The sequence below is a fragment of the Dendrobates tinctorius genome, unplaced genomic scaffold (genome assembly GCF_039654945.1).
Source record: "Dendrobates tinctorius isolate UK_male_01 unplaced genomic scaffold, ASM3965494v1 ptg000174l, whole genome shotgun sequence".
NCBI classification, from domain to species: Eukaryota; Metazoa; Chordata; class Amphibia; order Anura; family Dendrobatidae; genus Dendrobates; species Dendrobates tinctorius.
In genome coordinates, this window is record NW_027361841.1 from 4945627 (window position 1) to 4967415 (window position 21789).

The window sequence follows — 21789 nt, forward strand, 5'->3', positions numbered from 1 at the left end:
GTAGTCAAGGAGAGGCAGCACTGGATCTGGAGAGGGGGGAGTGTTTCTGTATTTATTGTTTTATACAGCTACAACCCTATGGCCAAATAAAATGTAATCCTGACCATCCCCTTTAAATGGCCTTATTACCTTCATAGATGAGGGCCCAAAACTCTGAAGTGGTTTATGATAGAATATCTCCCTCTGCTGGCCAATTTATTTTATGTCTCAGTCAATGAAAACAGCTTTTTTTCTAAAATGAAAACCAAATTTAGAGTGATATACTGTATATTAAAAGTTAAATTATTAGTTAAAACAAATCTGTCTTTATGCCAAGCTTCCCTCTTTAAAAGAGGCGATGGAAGTGAATCCCTTTGGAATTAGGGTATGTGTATACAACGTCTTTTTGATTTTTGTAAGAAGACGCTTAGGAAATGCCATCATGTTTTTTTTTCCAGATGTGTTTATTGTGTAGTTTTTTCTATCCATACCTGAGCATCTTTTTGCCATTTTTTGATTTCGGCAAGTTTTTATAGTGCTTTTCCGTGGTTTTTGGGGTGTCCTTTTTTCACTGGTTGTTTCTGGTAATTTCTTTAATTCCATTGAATAATGAAGAAACCGTTACCAGCTTTAGAAGTAAAGATTTTGTAAAAATGTTCCAAAAGATGCTAGGGCATTTTCCAAGCGTCTTTTGAGCATTCCTATTCATTTGTATTGTGAAGTACGGAGTGTCTTCTGAGCAGAAAATGGTAGAAGAATAATCACTTGTTTTAACTGCTTGGTGTCTTTGGAGACTTGAAGCAGGTAAAATACTCTAAAAGGTCTGAACATATGAAGAGTAAGTCATTTTTATGTAAAAAATGCTGAAAATAATGAACACATGTATTTCTGCGAGTATTTTCAGGAAGGTGTCAGCGGGGAACCCACCTGAAAAAGATTAAGGCTGTGTGCACACGATGCAGATATGCAGCGTTTCCGCAGCGGATTTTACCGCGCAGAAACGTTGCATATCCGCATTGTGATGTACAGTACCTTTAAAATGAATGGAAAAAAAAAAACGCTGTGCAGACGCTGCGGATTTTTCCGTGCGGTTTTCCTGCGGTACAAAATCCGCAGCATGTTACTTCTTTTGTGCGGTTTTCTATCTCCCCTGTCTCCAAATCCGCAGGGGGAAAACCGCAATGGAAAACCGCACAAAAACCGCATGAAAACCGCGTGAAAAATGGAAGAAATCCGCAGGAAAAATGCAGGTCATTTGACCTGCGGTTTTCTTCCATTCTGCACGGAAAAATCCGCAGGGCTCAAAACTCCGTCTGCACTCAGCCTGAATGTGCAATAGCTGTAAGAGGGGTAGCTTAAATAGTAAACATCATTTTAATGTTAGTTTTATCAACTAACATTACAGGTGAAAATAAGTAACTGTGTAATGTATCAGAGAAATCCGCGCTCTCTTTCTGGACTGATCTTTCACTCTAAATTCATGTGTAATATTTGTATTCAATGAAGATAGATTTACCCATTACTCAGATGGAAGATAAACAGGTGGTTCTTTTAAAATTATATATATATACATATATATATATATATATATACATACATATATACACTGTGTTCCAAATTATTATGCAAATGATATTTTTCTATGATTTTCCTAAATAGTCGGTACAAATGACAGTCAGTCTAATAAAAGTCATCACCTGTTAGATTATACATCAAATTTTATTGAAGAAACCTCTCAATGATAGCAGTATAATCTCCAAAATGAATAAAAACTCAAATTGCACTGTTCCAAATTATTAGGCACAGTAGAATTTCTAAACATTTGATATGTTTTAAAGAACTGAAAATGTTCATTTGTGGAATTTGCAGCATTAGGAGGTCACATTCACTGAACAAAAAAGCTATTTAACTCTAAAACATCCTAACAGGCCAAGTTATATGTTAACATAGGAACCCTTCTTTGATATCACCTTCACAATTCTTGCATCCATTGAAATTGTGAGTTTTTGGAGAGGTTCTGCTTGTATTTCTTTGCATGAAGTCAGAATAGCCTCCCAGAGCTGCTGTTTTGATGTGAACTGCCTCCCACCCTCATAGATCTTTTGCTTGATGATACTCCAAAGGTTCTCTGTAGGGTTGAGGTCAGGGGAAGATGGTGGCCACACCATGAGTTTATCTCCTTTTATGCCTATAGCAGTCAATGACTCAGAGGTATTCTTTGCAGCATGAGATGGTGCATTGTCATGCATGAAAATGATTTTGCTCCTGAAGGCACGTTTCTGCTTTTTATACCATGGAAGACAGCTGTCAGTCAGAAACTCGATATACTTTGCAGAGGTCATTTTCACACCTTCAGGAACCTTAAAGAGCCCTACCAGCTGTTTCCCCATGATTCCGGCCCAAAATATGACTCCTCCACCTCCTTGCTGATGTCGCAGCCTTGTTGGGACATAGTGGCCATCCACCAACCATCCACTACTCCATCCATCTGGACCATCCAGGGTTGCTCGACACTCATCAGTAAACAAGACTGCATGAAAATTAGTCTTCATGTATGTCTGGGCCCACTGCAACCATTTCTGCTTGTGAGCACTGTTTAGGGGTGGCAGAATAGTAGGTTTATGCACCACAGCAAGCCTTTTAAGGATCCTATACCTTAAGGTTCGAGGGACTCCAGAGGCACCAGCAGCTTTAAATATCTGTTTGCTGGTTTGTAATGGCTTTTTAGCAGCCACTCTCTTAATCTGATGAACTTGCCTGGCAGAAACCTTCCTCATTCTGCCTTTATCAGCAAAAACATGTCTGTGCTCAGAATCAACCACAATCTCTTAACAGTACGATGATCACGTTTACATTTTTGGGAAATATCTAATGTTTTCATCTCTTGACCAAGGCATTGCACTATTTGATGCTTTTCAGCAGCAGAGAGATCCTTTTTCTTTCCTAAATTCCTTGAAACCTGTGCCCTGCTTAATAATGTGGAACATCATTCTTAAGTAGCTTTCCTTTAATTGGACTCACCTGGTAAACTAATTATCACAGGCATTTGAGATTGATTTCAGTGATCCAAAGAGCCCTGATACACAATACCATCTATGAGTTTATTTGAAAAACAAAAAATTACATCTTTATGACACTTAAATCCAATTTGCAGAATAATTTGGAACACAGTGTATATATATATATGTATTCTATGTGTCTATATCTATTCTTTCGTTTGTGTTTTAACTTGTCATTGGGCTCCATTATATGTCCATTTTGCAAGCCGGCGAGAAAATCTCGTCATACGGATGTCACACGGATGTCACACGGATGCTTAGATACGTGAAAATCGCATCCTCGCATGACAATCGGATGACATACGGATCACTGTTCATGAAACATTTGTGCGGTTCTGGTCCGTGAAAAGCGGACCGTATTTTTATACGTTGTGTGTGACTCCAGCCTTAGATAGGGGGCAGAAATATCATCGACTAATCTGCGATTTTATTGTAACTTAATCCATCAAAAAACTGTAACGTTTCATTTTTATAATTGGGTCATCACCAGATACGAATTGCCATTGGTCAAATAGTGGATATAACCAGAGGCTTCACCCATTACCAAGGTCACCTTTCTATAGCTCTTCTCCTCTGGTTATATCCCCTATTCGACCATGGCAATTCATATCTGGTGAGAATCCAGTTATAAAAATGAAACGTTACAGTTTTTTGTTGGATTGCCTCACAATAAAATCTAAGGAAATTGTTGTCTTCATTTTAGATTTCCAAGTACTTTTTATCTTTTTATGGAACCCTTCTTGGGCACCCTTCACCAAATAGGAGTGACATACCTATCTGTCACATATGAATTTATCCTAAATACTTTTTTCTATAACCTATCCTGCTCCTTTTTCTTATTTTTTTTGTCCACTCTTGACTTAAATTTAATAACTGTACATTGTATTGTGTATTCTGCAGGTTGGGAAGTTGCAGGAGATCATGTCCAGAGTGGAGCCGGTGGATCTGACAATGATTATCTGCTTCTAAATTTGCATATTCCAGGATTCAAGTAAGCTATAAGAAGTATATTGAAATTCAGTTCATTTTAATACAGGTTCCAGCATTAATGCGTTTGCAAAGAAAGAAAGAAATGAAGTTTCCATGATGAGTATTTTTTTAACGCAACATATTTTGGCTGCGCTAAAAAATCAGCGTCTTCCAGTTCCAGCAAAGTGGATGGGATTTATAGAAATCTCGCACCCACTGTGCTTTTGCGCATGTAATCTGCACATGACTTCATCAATAAAGTTTTATCAAAGCTGAGCAACATGAAGTATCCAAAGCAAAGCAGTTTTATTTATAATATGCCACATCAAAAGGAGACAAAAGTGCAGTAGAAAGAAAACGAAATAAAAACATAAGAAATACACTCAAAAACGGAATGAAAAAATGCAAGAAACCTAATTTAGCAAAATGGTGCAGAAATGCAGCGGAAAATTTGCAACATCAAAAATGCACCAAATATTCATCTTGAGAACTAAGCCCCAGGGATTGTTCACAGGATTTGGATTTATTGCAGATTTCCCTCTTAAAGGGAACTTGTCACGAGGTTTTACCAATATAAACTACAGTGACCACCTTTAATGCCTCTTTTACAGTAGTCTAGCAAGCTGTATACAAGTCCCCAATCACCTCTGTATAGCCCAAAATATAGAATCCTCTCATAGAGTGCGATCCGGTCAGCTGGTCTTGCTTCAACACCTCCTCTCTCATTACAATTACCCTCCTTCTTCCCTGTTTCATGTGGATGATGCGTGCTACATCATTCACACAGTGTCCTAAATCTCGCACCTGCACTGTGCGCATGCGCTGGCATTACTTCGGGGTCATCTGTGTTCTTTGGCATCTCCCAGCATATGCACATTACAGAACTTTGCTCTGACCTTAGCAGTGCAGCGCGGAGTACAACTGCACTGGAATTCGATTGGGGACACTGTGTGGATGACGTAGGGTGTCACATCCACATGAAGCAAGCTAGAAGCACATGATTACAAGTAGAGAGGAGGCGTAGGAGCAAGATCAGCCCAGCAATGCCCACTGGACTGAGCCGCGTCTTATGAGGAGTTTATGAAAGGTATTTTTTGTGCTATACAGAGAGGATTGGGAACTTATGTACAGCTTACTAGACTGGTGTAAAAGAAGCCTTAAAGGTGGTGGCCATACTTTATATCGGGAAAACCTAGTGTCAAGTTTCTTTTAAGTTCAAAGGGGAAGTCAAAATTCACAACAAATCCAAAAGTCCACAGCAAGATCAATAACAAAACAAAAATCACTTTCTATAGAGTTTAAAATAAAATATACAGTAAATGCTGTACCCTCCTCCCATTATGACCTGGTGTTTTTTTAATTACACACTGCTGTTTTGTTTTCCACAATCAGTGTCAGATCCACACCAACATTTACACTACTAGTTGCAGCCTGCCGTATACATTCTTGTGGATTTCCTACAGAAATTTTCTGCAGCCAGTCTGACATACAGTAGATTACAGTTTGACAGGGTGATGGAATTTAATCCTTATGACGGTGGGGCTGAGCAGCGTATGTGCGTAACATTGTGCTGAGCGAAGAATGAGTTCTAATATATCAGACTATGTAAGAATTTCTTATTTGTCATTTTGCTTCATTTTGTTCAGCTGTACAACATTAACATCTAAATTCTTAAACCAGCCAGGAATATACTGTCTACCACATTTAATATATAAAGTATCCTTAATTTTTAATCTTTTTCAATTTTCAGACTTCCAACATCAGGAGCAAATGGCGCCGAAATGGGCAGGATCACTTTTGTGTTTGATACCAAGTGTTCTGCTGACTGTGTGCTGTACTTCATGGCGGTGAGTGATTTTGTGATTACCGTATTTTTCGGACTATAAGACGCACTGGACCATAAGATGCACCTAAATTTTAGAACAGGAAAATAGAAAAAAAGTTGAGTGTGGAGAGCAGTGAATATTCATTCTGTTTAATAACGGGCACACGTAATTGTCCAGTAGCTGCAGGAAGCCGGCAGCTGCGGCTAACACTGTGCCCGCTATTAAAGAAAATGAATATTCACTGTTCTCCACCTCCATAATCCCTCCCATCTCTTTGCACTGGCTTTAGTGCATAGAGGTGGGAGGGACTATGGGCATGGGGAGCAGTAATTATTCATTTTCTTTAACAGCGCGCACAGTGTTAGCTGCAGCAGCCGCTGCTGTCTCCTGTGACCCTCTCCTCTGCCGCTCCTCTCCCATCCACAGCCACAGGGGACATATATTTAAGGTACATCTGGACTATAAGACGCACCCCCCACTTTCCTCCCAAATTTTGGATGAAAAAAGTCCATCTTATAATCCAAAAAATATGGTAATATCATGGTGGTTTAGTAGGTTATATCGTCCATTGTTGTTCACAACCTACAATGACAAAAATATAGCAGTGAGTTATTTATATGTTCACTTTTATAACAAAGTAGAATTCCAATAGAGATGCTTTTTAGCGCAGCATTTCGACCCCAAAGCAAGTGCAGAAATGTAAAATTGCCCAAATCATGCAAGTTATTAATGAATATTCACGAGGAGTAAAGGGAATCATTCAGTTTTGGCAAGTTCAAGAAATTGGCATTAAATCATAAACTTATAAAAACAATTCTAAAATTTAATAAACGGACAAACTGCATACAAATTGCCCATGTGACATTTCTCTTCTAATGCATGACTACATCATAGTCTGTAGTATGCATTTTCCCATGTACTTATCATTAATCATCATATTTACAGTTAGGTTTATGTCTTTCTGTGTTGCATTACATTTTAGCTTACTAGATGGGTAACATTATAGTGACTTATTCTGCATTTGTGAAATTTGATAAGCTGAATAATGGTTTTATTTATTGAACCAGGCAGTGAATGCTTTTCTATGATAATGCTTTACACCTACAGGATGTTAACAGAAAGACTACTAGTGTGGTGGAGTCATGGGGAGGAAACAGAGAAAAGCTGTCCTACACTCACATCATATCAAAAAATGCCACATACATGTTTACCTGGGCGTTTCAGAGGACCAATCAAGCTGAAGATGTAAGTTTTCTAGAAGTGATCAGTTTATTACAAGCATCTAATTTTTGAGACACTTTATAACGATCCATTGTAATGTCAAGCTTTATAACATTTGTTGAAGGTCTGAAATATGGCTTGATCCCTGATTCAGATTATTATCTGTTATATGATTCTCTGTTGCTCAAAAGCATACATATAATTTTATAAAGGATTGAGAGTTCTCATAGTACCTACACACATACACAAATACATAAAACACACACACACACGCATGAAAATGCCACACAGATACATTCAGAAACATATCCGGCTTCTGTCCTAACCTCTCTTCTAAAACTGCCATAATCAAAATAACTAACATCTTGCTAACTGACAAGACTAATTGACAATATTCTGCACTCCTTGTAGACTTCTCCTCTGCCTTTGACACCGTTAATCACTTCCACCTACTACAAATCCTTTCTTCTTTTGTCATCATAGATCTGGCCCTCCACAATAGCCTCATACCTTACTAACTGCTCATTTAGTGCCTCATTCCCATACTACCTTTTCATCCCATCCTATCTCTGCTGGTGTCCCTCAAGGCACTGTCAGGGGACCCCTACTCTTTTCCATGTACTGTATACCTTTGTCCTGGAACAGCTCATAAAGTCCCATGGCTTCCAGTTCTACCTATATGCTTACGACACTCAAGTCTACCTCTCTAGCCAAGATGTCACCTCTCTGCTGTCCAGAATCCCAGAGTATCTATCAGTTATATGTTCCTGCTTCTCATCACACTTTTTAAAACTCAATGTAGACAAAACTAAATTCTTAATCTTTCCTCCATCTGTAAAGCAGGTGATCTGAATGCAACAGCAGAGATAACATGGAGGATCAACGATCTACTTCTACTTTATTCACTTAACAGAATTAAATACGGGAAAGATTATTATCACAGATAAATCACACAAGAACAATATTCACAGTATCATTTACAGGCAATTACGTGCATAGAGATATGTTGGTTAGTGCATTACAAAAGATATGTCCTCAAGTTCAGTTCGTGATTTAAGGTCCTTTTACATTTAGCGATGCACCACCGATCCGAACAGCGATATGACCCGGTCAGGATCGCTGGTGCATCGCTAAATGATCGCTAGTGAGCTTCCACACAGGAAGATCTCACAGCAATGCAGCAGCGATGCAACGGACGATACTCACCTTTCACACACAGCGATCCAGACGTCCTCCCGCAGGAAGCTGACGACGAGAAATGGAGCTGCCCCATCTCGCGCGATCTGCGATGGACAGCGGGGGAGTCGGTCGGAGGTAAGTATCACACATAGCGATATCGCTAGCGATATCGCTATAACGTCACAAAATCAGTGACGTTTTAGCGATATTACTAGCGATATCGCTATGTGTAAAACCCCCTTTACAATGCAACCTTGGTCTAACCTGGAAGAGGACAAACGCCGTATTTAGTAGAAACAGTCTCTAAGGCACCCTTGCAAATTTCTTGGCCCTGACAAAATCTAATAACGCTTTCTGGGCCACTTTAGCATCAGCTAGACCCCGTGTCATCTGCAGTCTCTTGCCTGCCCACACCCGGGACCATAAGTCTCTGCTTAAAGTATTGGCTCGTACCACATGTCTCCTCCTTATTGTCTGGCCCATGCTCAGGTCTCTGGCCGGGTATCCTCAGGGCTTTTTCGGTACTTGACCGCCGACGAGTGTCTCCTTGATCCATATTGATGGGGGCTGGTCCTCGGCTGTTGACCAGCGTCATTTGGGACAGGAGCCTTGACCAGTTTCGTTCAGGTCTTCGGTGCTTGTCTGTCATCGTCTGAGTCTGGTCCTTGCTGATCCACATGGCTGCGGCCAAACTGTAACGTCTGCTGGAGCTGCAGCAGGACCAACTGTCACTTCCCTTGGCGTCAACTGCCTCTTCTCAGCCTGGCCAGGCCTTTTATATCTAGTCACTGCGACACAATTGTCAAATGACCTTGTGTCATCCTCTAAACTCTTGCCCTGGTTCCTGCTAACACAATTCTTTAGTTTTTGCTTTCACTTTCAGTTTTGACCAGCAGATGGAGGTGTTCGCTTACAGTTACTCAGTCTCTCTTGTACATCTCTCTACCTTCCACCCTTCTTTAAACTCGGGTGAGAAGAGTCTTTGTGCCCCTTAATTTTTTTCGGAGGCGTGCCAGATACCTACAGTTTTTGCGCCCATTCCTGCATCTGCGACACCAAGGAGAAAAAGAGAAAAGACAGAGAGCACCACTGTAGATAATTATGGGATCACCTATAGCAAGAAAATATCTACTAATGCAAAAACCAAGACAAAGAGAAGCTATATAAATTGGAATCACCAGACATGGTAAAATAGAAAATCCTTTATTAAATAACAACTACACAAAAACAATGAATAAAAACAATTAAAAAGTCAAAAACATGACACAAGACATGATCAGCCACAATTAGGATGACCAACCCTGTCAGGCGAATAGATGAATAATACTATCTAAATCATAAATCATATATTGTCTTGGTGTTTGCATTCCTGCATCTGCTTGCACTACGATTTACCAGAGAAAATCATTCTGCCCGTATCTCATGGGCAGGATGCAAGTGTGGACACGCTGAGTTCTTTGAGGCTCCTCTTGAATTTTCTTGTCAGGAGTACTCAGAATTTTAGGTACCTCATGCGGAAGTTCGACGTCTGGCTCTTCTCCATGGGACTTGGTGACCACCTCCACTATGTCACCTAACTGAACTTCACTATCAGGCTGCAGGCCTCGGATCTCTCCAGCCCCACAGTCATCCAGAACATGGAGTGAAACCCTTGTGAGTGGTACCTCCTTCAGCTGTATTAGCATCCTGTCCCCAACACCAGACTGTGCAATAGGTGTGAGTCCCACCTCACCTCTTGTATGGGGCTGCCATCATCTTCAACTTCCGTGGCACACACCGGTTCCACCCGAGTTGCTTTCTTGCTCCAGGGTAATGTAGACATCTCCCTGCAGTCAAATGATGCCATCTCCCTCACTTCTTGGCATCCTGCGCCACAGCTTCGCCTTGCTCTGGGTGAGGTTCTCCTATGATCGCTCACCATTATATTTCCTCCAGGTCTCCGTTGGTCCTCTGTGGTCACTCTGCAACTGGTGGACCTTCTCTGTCCACTATGACCTGGAGAGAGGACTTTCCTCTTCAAGGATCAAATCCTCCAGGTGTGGAACTCTCTAACAGTCATGACTGTTGGAGGAGTGGGCGAATCTTCGTCATTGGCTGTTTCACATGGGGCAAATCCTCGACATGTGTCCCATTTTTCCACAAGTCCAACACGCAATTCTGAGCCCCTCTGGTGGGCATTTTGGTCTGTATCGTTGTCCTCTGGGAGAGGGATACTGTGGCACCCCCAGGAGTATGGTCGCTACAGTGGCATTGCCTTCCTCCTGGGAGGGTGATGTCAGGCTTGGAAGCAATGAAGGGTCTCTCTGGCAGTTAACCATAACATGCAACACAGTTCCCACTCCAGGCCAGCAGAGGGAGCTCTGAACCAATACTAAGGGGAAGAGCTTCTCTCTGGGGGCCAGGAAGGGGAAATTAGTCAGTTAGTGTGAGGATGGCAAGGTGTGTAGATGTGGAGAGAGAAGCTGGGAGACTGAGCGGAGTTGAGAGCTCGTTCCCAGCTGGAGCGCATGATCTGGAGCCCGGTCTCCACGGTTGTATGGATACTGAAGGTCCTGCAACAGAAACCAGAGGAATAGGAAGCTGTAAATGCTCTATTCCCATCTAAGACTCGGAGGCACAACAGCGACGTGTGAGCCAAAGGAGATAGAAGGCTACAGCTGTCTGCCATACGAGGTAGATCCAAAACGGAAGAAGGAGGAACTTCAGTGTAACACAGTACTGTATGTACCTCAAGTAAGCGTTAGGAAGGAGACTACACAACCTATCTGCATAGAGAGATTCCTGAGTTGCTTCCAGGCTAATCAGATCTTGTACCATCTGTAATCTGGACCCTGGACTGCATTTACCAAGCAAAGTAAAGGTAAAGAAACTGCACCCTGTTGTGTCCTTGCCTTCTTCCTGCAAACTCTCCAGCACTGCTACATCTCTGTGCCAAACACTACACCCTCTTCCTCAACACCTTCCCTCTTCATCTACTCTGCCCTGGGACTACAGCCCTGCCTGTGGAGGGCTACACCATCATTGCTGCACCCCACCATCTGTCCCAGAGGATCTGTCTGCAGTGTCGGCTTAACACCTTCATTGCCGAACACCACAGGTGGCGTCACGAATCACTCATAAACTTTATTCCATCACTCAACCCCTTTTACATGGGCGCCCAGGGCCACGGACCAGGTCACCGCTGCTGCGACACCTCCCTCTGAGAGACCGGCCCGGTACCGAGTACCCCACAGCCCTGGGAGGGTGACCTAATACTACCTCTGTAATCGTTCTTCATCCAAGGCTATGGGATTCGATTCCGGGATAGCTGCTTGGGTTTTTCTTTTGCAACCTAGCTCTCCTCTAATTTCTCATATTTCCTGCCGTAAGTGACCCCGGGGTATGGGATTCGATTCCAGAGTAGCGCTAGGGCCTCTTTTATGCTTTGTAGTTCTCTAATTTCTCACATTTCCTGCTGTAATTCACGGGTTTAGCATCGAGTGCCCCCGAGGCGGGTACTGTTTGGCTTCGGACCACAGTCGATGCCTCCGGTTTGGACTCTAGCTTCTGCTCCGACCTCAAGGAAGCTCATGTTGGGATTATAGCGCACGCGTTCTTTCAGGGCTTGCCTCAGATAAGTGTCTTTCAGGCCTGTGACCAACTGATCTCTCAATACTTAAGGCCCCGTCACACACAGCGAGATCACTAGCGAGATCGCTGATTTTGTGATGCATCAGTGATCTCGCCAGCGATATCACTGTGTGTGGCACGCATCAGCGACTGGTCCCCCCGCCGAGTATCGCTAATCGTGCACGAATGTCCTGGGCTGTTTTTTGATCGTTGGTCTCCCGCTGGCCGGCACGCATCGCTGCGTGTGGCAGCGGGAGAGCAGCGATCAGCGAGCTCCCAGCGCTGTAAGCAGACTGGCATCTGGGACTGGGAGCTGGTATCTAAGGTAGATATCGGGTAACTAAGCATGCGCCGTCACTTAGTTACCCGCTGTGTACCTTAGATACCTGCATACTCGCGCAGGGAGCTGGTAACCAAGGTACACAGCGGGTAACTAAGTGACGCGCGCTTAGTTACCCGCTGTGTACTTTAGATACCAGCTCCCAGCGCCAGCACGCAGGTATCTAAGTACACAGCGGGTAACTAAGCGATGCGCTCGCTTGATTACCCGATATTTACCTTGGATACCAGCGTCCTCATTGGTCTTGATTGCTGGTGAAGCTGCCTGTTTGACAGGTCACCAGCGATCATTTAGCGAGGCACCAGCGATCCTGACAAGGTCGTATCGTTGTCGGGATCGCTGGTGCATCATTTAGTGTGACAGGGCCTTTAATCCAGGGCGCCTGGTCCTCCTTATTTACTGCCAGTTTTCTTGGCTATTTGGGCTGTTACCTCCACACCTCACATATTGAGTAATTGTCTCTCCTTCTCTCTGAACCCAAAGAAAGAGGCGAGTGCATAAAATGCCTAAATCAGTTGTGTCACCGTGCATGTCCTCTAAAATCTTGATTACCTTATCTACAGTATCACTGTCATGATCCAGGTTGTATATGACAGAGAAAATGCACATGTAACCTTTTTTTTTGTGAGCTGTTTGCTCAGGGTTGGTTTTGCCCCCGATGGCCATTAAGGGTTATTATTACACAGTGGTGTCTTTTTCCTAGTGAAATGATTAGATTGCAGGTGTGATTGCTGGCTCTGCTATAAAAGAGTCACAGGTGTTGCAATCAGCATTGGTGATAGTCCTCAGTCACAAGCAAGCCTGGGTGAAGGATGGAGCTGAAGGAGAGTACTGAGCAGCTCAATGAGAGTCCTGGAGTGGCAGCTATGGAGTCTGCGAGGAGGACTGGCATGGCTTGGTGGAGTTGCAGCTATGATGCTGGACTCGGTTGCTGGAAAGCTGGACTCAAGATGCTGGACTCTTTTGCTGGAAAGCTGGACTCAAATGCTGGACTCTGTTTCTGGACAGCTGCACGCAGGTGGTGGACTCTGTTTGCTCCAAGGCTGCACTATGGTGTTGGATCCGGGCGGAGGAAAAGATGCATGCAGGTGGTGGGCTCTGTTGCTGGGAGCATAAGCAGCAGAGCAAAGCTAAGTTGTGTTTCCCTGTTTTGTGTCTTTTCCTTATGTGTGTTTTAGTGCAGTGGTGGGATTAGTTTCTGCACCGGCCATTACACTAGAAAGGGGTAGGTGGAGGGCGAGCTAGGGTTTAAAGGTATCCTGAGCGGTGCCCGGTGCGGAACTGGCCTAGGGAACGTTAGGAGTGTAGAGACACTGACTCAGGGGAGTGCAGGAGGTCTCCACGTCCCCATTCCCTATCGCAGGGCCACCATTGTTATTGTTACCCAGGTTTTCCCTTTTATTGTTTAAATTCACCTTACTGGAGGTGGGGTTTCCAGACATACGTGTTTTTCCAAAATTCGCCCAACAGGAGGCGGTGTATCCAGGGTCATGTGTGTCATCTAAATCGGTCCTGCTGGAGGCGCTGTGTCCAGCCACACGTGATCGTGACAATCATGGTCTCATGGTTGCCTGAACATGTCTGGCTCTCCTCCCCATCCCAACTCAATACAGCTAACTCTGACTGTAAGGCAGGTTTCATGGGGTACATACATTACATACTTATCAGACGTTCAATCCAGTCCCGCTTCATTACATTGTCAGTCCTAAATTTTGGTATTTTGCTAAGCATAGATCCAAGGGGAATGCTTCCCCTGTTGGGTCCGGTTTCAGACTGATCCACCATATCCGCATCCTGCCAACTACACCAAATGTAAAGCAGGTGATCTAAATGCAACAGCGGAGACAACAATCGGGATCAACAATCTACTTCTTTATTCACTTAACAGAATTAAATACGGGAAAGACTATTATGCTGACGACACTCAAGTCTACCTCAGGTCTACCTCTCTAGCCAAGATGTCACCTCTCTGCTGTGCAGAATTCCACAGTATCTATCAGTTATAGGTTCCTTCTTCTCATCACACTTTTTAAAACTCAATGTGGACAAAAACCAAATTCATAATCTTTCTTCCATCTGTAAAGGCTCCGTTACACGAAGCGATATCGCTAGCGATATCACTATGTGTGATACTTACCTCCGACCGGCTCCCCCGCTGATTATCGCTGTTCGCACTAGAACGGCCTGGGCCGTTTCTCGTCGTCAGCTTCCTGCTGGGCTTCCTGCTGTGGAGACGAGAGACGCGTGGACGCGGGCGGGAGGATATCTTTATCGCCTCGTCTGACAGGTAAGTAGCGACCGCCGACCGCTGCTATGTCGCTGGTGAGATCTGCCTGTGTGGCAGCTCACTAGCGACCACTTAGCGATGCACCAGCGATCCTGACCGCATCATATCGTTGTCGGGATCGCTGGTGCATCGCTAAGTGTGATGGTACCTTAAAGCAGGTGATCTGAATGCAACAGTGGAGACAACAGGCGGGATCAATAATCTACTTCTTTATTCACTAATAGAATTAAATACGGGAAAGATTATTATTACAGATAAATTGCACACAAACAATATTCACAGTATCATTTACAGGCAATTACATGCATAGAGATATATAGGTCAGTACATTACAAGAGATTTATCCTCGAGTTCAGTTCGGGATTTACAATCCAACCTCGCCTCCTGCCAACCTCCACTGGTAGGTGGTATCAGTGACAGGCATTAAATATGGAATTACAGGTATTTGGTTGTGTGTGAATGTATTAGTGTCCACCTTCTTACTCATTCCATTGTTTTAAAGTCAATAATATCTGTATATTGACCATATTGTAGGAATGGTTCTATTTCTCATAAACTGTCGTTAAAGAATCATATACACTGTACAATGCTCTGATCAGTGATTATTTAGTAGCCTGTTTACACAAGATGACCTGGCTTCAGATGCGCTGGACAATAGATAATAGATCGTTCACTGAAAAGAAGCTGACATTGTTCTCTGCAGCACAGTTCTTGTTTACACAGAACAATGCGATGCCAAGAAGAATTACGGTACGTTTTTTGGGCAAACCAAAAGATCATTTCATCTGACAAACGATGCTTGTTCATTTAGGGATCAGCGGACTGTCCAGACTGCTCGAATATTGTGACAAGAGCGCTCCTAGGAACACTTTTTCACAACACTTGTGCAGTGTAAATGGATCCTAAGTGTAATGTTTGATGTAATAAAAAAACGGAATAATAGTTTCTGCAGTGATTCTAATTGTAAAGGATAGACTAATGATTAGAGATTTTAGCTGATGAATACATTTTTAACTAGTGTCTGATGCATAGTCAAATTTGCCTATTGTAACGTTTTATCATTCGTACAAAATGCAAAGCAGAGAACAATAGGGCACGATGGAAAAAGATCTACACAATAGGATAAAGTAAATGTATACACAAAGGAAATAAAGGTTTACTTCAATCATCATAAATATCTGAAGCATGCAGGTCTTATTTCTTGGCCTTATCTTGCAGCAAAATGAATGGAAAAGTAGCTGCACATGTGCCCCTCTCTCTAGTACTGCGAGATTATCCTGCAGTCCTACTACAAACACCCATTCTAGTGAAAATAGTAATGGAGGTAAGTGTTCCTAATATACCACACTTTCTGATAATCAAAATAACTGATTATTTCAGAAAGAGATTTTCCACCATAAAAATAACCCCACATTTTGGTATAAGAAAGTAGAATGGCAATATCACAAAGACCACCATAAATATATAATAGTAGAAAAAATACATTTAGGAAAAAATGTATAGGGAAGTTTCAAAATGAAATAGCGCTTCTGACCATGCAAGACCTGTTATAGGTAAAAAAAAGAAGGCAATGCGGTTCAGTACATTTTTCATATACAGTGGGTATGGAAAGTATTCAGACCCCTTTACATTTTTCACTCTTTGTTTCATTGTAACCATTTGGTAAATTGAAGAAAGTTCATTTTTTTCTCATTAGTGTACACTCTGCACTTCATCTTGACTGAAAAAAACCCCATAAATGTAGAAATGTTTGCAAATTTATTAAAAAAGAAAAACTGAAATATCACATGGTCATAATTATTCAGACCCTTTGCTCAGTATTGAGTAGAAGCACCCTTTTGAACTAGTACAGCCTTGAGTCTTCTTGGGAATGATGCAACAAGTTTTTCACACCTGATTTGGGGATCCTCTACCATTCTTCCTTGCAGATCCTCTCCAGTTCCGTCAGGTTGGATGGTGAACATTGGTGGACAGCCATTTTCAGGTCTCTCCAGAGATGCTCAATTGGGTTTAGGTCAGGGCTCTGGCTGGGCTAGTCAAGAATGGTCACAGTTGTTCTGAAGCCACTCCTTTGTTATTTTAGCTGTGTGCTTAGAGTCATTGTCTTGTTGGAAGGTGAACCTTCGGCCAGGTCTGAAGTCCAGAGCACTCTGGAAGAGGTTTTCATCCAGGATATGTCTGTACTTGGCCACATTCATGTTTCCTTCAATTGCAACCAGTCATCCTGTCCCTGTAGCTGAAAAATACCCGCCATAGCATGATGCTGCCACCACCATGTTTCACTTTTGAGATTGTATTAGGCAGATAATGAGCTGTGCCTGGTTTTCTCCACACATACCGCTTAGAAATATCACCAAAAAGTTCTATCTTTGTCTCATCAGACCAGAGAATCTTATTTCTCATAGTCTGGGAGTCCTTCATGTGTTTTTTAGCAAACTCCCGTCGGGCCACTCTGCCATAAAGGTCCGACTGGTGGAGGGCTGCAGTGATTGTTGACTTTGTGGAACTTTCTCCCTTCTCGCTACTGCATCTGTTGAGCTCAGCCACAATGATCTTAGGGTTCTTCTTTACCTCTCTCACTAAGGGCCTGTCACACTAAGCAATATCGCTAGCAATATCGCTATAACGTCACAGGTTTTGTGACGTTATAGCGATATTGCTAGCGACATCGCTATGTCTGATACTTACCTCCGACCCGCTGATTATCGCTGATCGCGCGAGAACGTCCTGGACCGTTTCCCGTCGTCAGCTTCCTGCTGGGCTTCCTGTGGAGAGACGAGCGACGAGCGTGGACGCGGGCGGGAGGACGTCAGGATCGCCTAGTCTGACAGGTAAGTAGCGACCCCCGACCCCTGCGATGTCGCTGGTGAGATCTGTCTGTGTGGCAGCTCACTAGCGACCACTTAGCGATGTACCAGCGATCCTGACCGCGTCATATCGCTGGTCGGGATCGCTGGTACATCGCTAAGTGTGACAGTACCTTAAGGCTCTTCTCCCACGTTTGCTCAGTTTGGCTGGACGGCCAGGTCTAGGAAGAATTCTGGTGGTCACAAACTTCTTTAATTTAACGATTATGGAGGCCACTGTGCTCTTAGGTCCTTGAGTACTGCAGAAATTATTTTGTAACCTTGGCCAGATCTGTGCTTTGCCACAATTCTGTCTCTGAATATCTTGGCCAGTTCCTTTGACCTCATGATTCTCATTTGGTCTAACATGCAATGAGCTTTGAGGTCTTATATAAACAGGTGTGTCTTTACAAATCAAGTCCTATCAGTTTAATTAAACACAGCTGGACTCCAATGAAGGAGTAGAATCATCTCAAGGAGGATCACAAGGAAATGGACAGCATGTGATTTAAATATGAGTGTCTGAGCAAAGGGTCTGAATACTTATGACCATGTGATATTTCAGCTTTTCTTTTTTAATAAATTCTACCTTTCTGTTTTTTTTCAGTCAAGATGGGGTGCAGAGTGTACATTAATGAGAAAAAAAATGAACTTTTTTGAATTTAACAAATGGCTGCAATGAAACAAAGAGTGAACAATTTAAAGAGGTCTGAATACTTTCCGTACACACTGAACTTCACATTTCACTGAGCACTGGTGTCAACACAATTCTTACCTATTAGAACCTCTGTTGATAAAAAAATCTGTGTGTAGAAAAAAAATCAGTGATAATGTCTTTTAAGATATTTCTTGATGGTGAATATCAATGTTTTTTTTTATTTTTCTGAAATTAAATTTCTGAAATAAATAATTACTATCTAGAACATAAAGACCAATGTATCGTGCCTATGTAGCAAATGACGTATGTATGAATTCTCCTATGCAGTCAGATTTTAAGACCGGCCTTTGGAGAAGTAATGATATCTGCAGTATCTGTATATTGTATGTAGAAATGTACCACGGTGTAATATAGAGGCAGCCACATTCTGCTGGTCATCTGCTCAGGGAAACAATTTAGTGCAATGTTTGCGAATTGATCTACAGTTCTGATGTTTCACAGTAATGTTGGGAAACAACTCTCTAATTTCTTGAGAACCAGATATTGTGAATATATTCATTCTCAGTGCCAAAGACAAATCTTTGTAATATGTTATGAACGCCTGCATAAATGTGTTGCTTTCTGCTATTTTCATTTCGTCTGTTATCTGTAGAAATAATGAGTGCAGCTTCTTCCGCTTGTGAAGTCAAAGCCATAATACACTCTTAATAAGTTTGTCTCGACGCGCTTGAAAGGTCATTGATCACATTTTTAATGTATGCAAATGGGTAATATTGCAATGAACTTTCAGGAGGGGGGATTACATTATTCTGATTTATACACACATAGAGGAAGTTGAACGATATTTTTTTGCTGAACCTCTGCTTTCCTTCCAGAGCCGCCATTATGTAAATGATGTCGTAAAGATCTATTCAATAACTGCCACCAATGTTCTGGATGGAGTCGCATCGAGCTGCCGTCTCTGTGCCATGGGCTCTCAGCACTTTGGATCATCTTGTGTTCCTTGTCCAGCTGGTCACTACATTGATAAGGAGAGCAGCACATGTAAAGAATGCCCTCCTAATACTTACTTATCTCCTCATCAAGTCAATGGAAAAGAGGCTTGCATCCCATGTGGGCCTGCTAGTAAAAGCAACAAGGTACAGCTTTTTCATTAATGACTTGATGAAGACTTTTTTATTGTTATCAGACACACATGGATACTGTTCTGGTGCAAACAGGTGTAAACTTTACTCCTGATTAGATGCAATGCTTTAAGAGGTTTTCCTCTACTATTTTACACTCTTTCCTATGCCCTAGCGCTTCAAAAAGTCTTGTGCAGACGACCGTATAAATCAGTCTTGTGATATCTGTGTTTTTGATTGATATCACTAGTACCCATGTTATCCTAAGGGAACATGTACATGTCCAAATTTTTAGTCGCCCATTCATGCCAATGGGTTCGTGAAAAACAAAGCGTCTTCATTTTTCTCTTTAGATGCAATGACGCAATTAAATAGCTGTGAAGTTAGACATAGCCTTTGTTGGGAGATATTTGTAATAAAATGTGGAAATGTTAGCTTCAGCGTTTCTTATGATCTTGTAACATATTCATTACTCTAACTCTAGCAAATGATTTGCACCTGCTTGAGTTAATTTCCATTTTCATATTTCATATTCTGTTTTCTCTGCACGAATCTCTTGGTTTCATGTCAGAAAAAGCAATCTTCCCCATTACATTGCTGTACGAGCTTAATATAATGGAAGTCCCAGTTTAGTTGTTAGGCCGGGATCACACTACCGTGTGTGATGCGAGAAACTCGCACGAGTCTCTCGCATCAACACCCGGCGCTACTGCCGTCACTCAGGACCGGAGCTGCAGCTGCATTGAAATACATGCAGCCGCAGCTCCGGTTCCTAGTGTTGGCGGCAGTACCGGATGTTGATGCAAGAGACTCATGCGAGTTTCTCGCATCACACACGGTAGTTTGATCCCGGCCTTAGGCGTGCACCGGTCAAGTGTTTTCTGTTTAGCTGAGCGTATGAAAAATCATCCACATTACATCCAGAAAATTCTGACAATTTTCAACCAAATTGTCAATTGTGTGCCATCTCTGAGTCTGGTTTTATGTCTGTGTATCTTCTGTGTGCGATCTGTTTTCATATATCTACATTCAAAAGTTTACTTGACCAAGTGCAATTTCCATAAAACGGTCATCTGAACAGCCCTACATTGGTCCGTGTGCTATGCATTTAAATTTGGATAGCACACATCTTTATTATACGCTTGTCTGAATAAGCAATTAGACTACATCCATATACCCATGTGACACCTCCTAGTGCAGTGCTTTGCTCTCTTGGACATGCACTGACTCGTAGGGTTTCATTAATCTGTACACCCATCGCTTTAAAAACAGATCCATGTCTCTGGTCTGTAGTCTCAGATCAAGTCCTATTGTCATCTGCTTTGTGAATCAAACTCACCTATGGGGATGCATAAAACACGGATGAAACTAAAAAGACATACTTTGTACTGCAGTGCTCCATCCTAGTTTCATCAGTTTTTAACTGAGTTGTTAAGAATCAATGGCAGTCTATCTGTTTCAGGGAAAAAAAGGAATGAAAAAAACAAAACAAAAGTGTTAGGGAACTGAAGTGACTCACAGAAATGGAATGTTCTGTGACACATTTGTGAACAGATGCTGCCATCTACTGATAAGTGGTGATATGTGTAGGAACCTGTAAGTATACAGGAAACAAGGGAAAGGGGACAGGTTAAATGGGAAGAAGATGAAAGCTTGTGACAGCAGGGACATGTGATCTGCTGTGACTCAGCAGAAGAATATGAAAGTCCACAGGATTGAAGGACAGCAGTCCATCATCACCTGGACTTGTAACAAGTCACCCATGGAAGCAACGCCTGCACAAGAATGTGATTGGAGGCACAAACCCATAGCTCCCAACTGTCCCGGATTCAGCGGGACTGGCCAGACCTCTCCAATGTTATTGCTCCTCCTCCTTGGGGGGTGGGTCTGCATTTCTCTGCACTGATATAAATTTAATTGTACTTTTCACTTCTGATCAGGTCTTCAGGACTTAAACTCACATTTTCATTGTCTAAGCCAGGAGCTCTGGCCGTGAGCCAAAACCAATAATAATGTAGATTAGATAGGAGAATTTGGCAATCTTGACCTGTATTGCAGTCAGTAAGCCCAGAAGCAGATTATACATGTACATAGAGATACATTGTATATAGGAGTGTATTTCTATGTTCTCTGTTTACCATTCCTATAAAAATAATAAAAAAATTACAAAAATGCAATTTTTTCCATTTTGTAAGTCTGCCAGGTGCTCAAACTTCCAACTCAACCACAACCTTCAGCTTTGCAGGCAGGACCTAAAGCAATTGAACCACAGGATCTGGTGATGACATTTGGAGAATTTTGTGTACTTGATCTATATAGCGTGCTCTGACTCCACATATTACTGATACATTGTATATAGCAGTGTATTTCTAGGTCTCTGTATTCTAGAGGGAGAATAAAAGAGATTTTTTTTGTCCTACAAAATTATTAAAAAAATGAAAAACAATTACAATAATGTATTTTTAATGTTGTTTTTTTTAAAAAAAAGAAAAAATAACCATCACAAATAAGCACATAACATGGACATATTTGGTGTCCCTGTAATCGTAACACTCCGCACAGCACAGCGATCAGATTACTGGTCAGACAGTAACCATTAGAAGAGTGAAGGCAGGGATTGCACTTTACAGTATGCATTGTTCTTGATATGCGACTTGTCATTTATTGGTATTGTACATTGTCTTGCTAAACC

The 21789-nt window shown here is 42.2% G+C and overlaps 1 protein-coding gene across 1 annotated transcript in view; it reads left to right on the forward strand.

The window, feature by feature from the left end:
• The window catches only part of ELAPOR2 (endosome-lysosome associated apoptosis and autophagy regulator family member 2), a 178696-nt gene that overhangs the window by 117178 nt on the left and 39729 nt on the right, over positions 1-21789 (forward strand). The window contains exons 11-14 of the mRNA XM_073551299.1: positions 3939-4029; positions 5758-5854; positions 6941-7078; positions 18849-19112. Of these exons, the coding sequence (XP_073407400.1) occupies positions 3939-4029; positions 5758-5854; positions 6941-7078; positions 18849-19112 (590 nt within the window). The remainder of the gene's footprint in view (positions 1-3938; positions 4030-5757; positions 5855-6940; positions 7079-18848; positions 19113-21789) is intronic.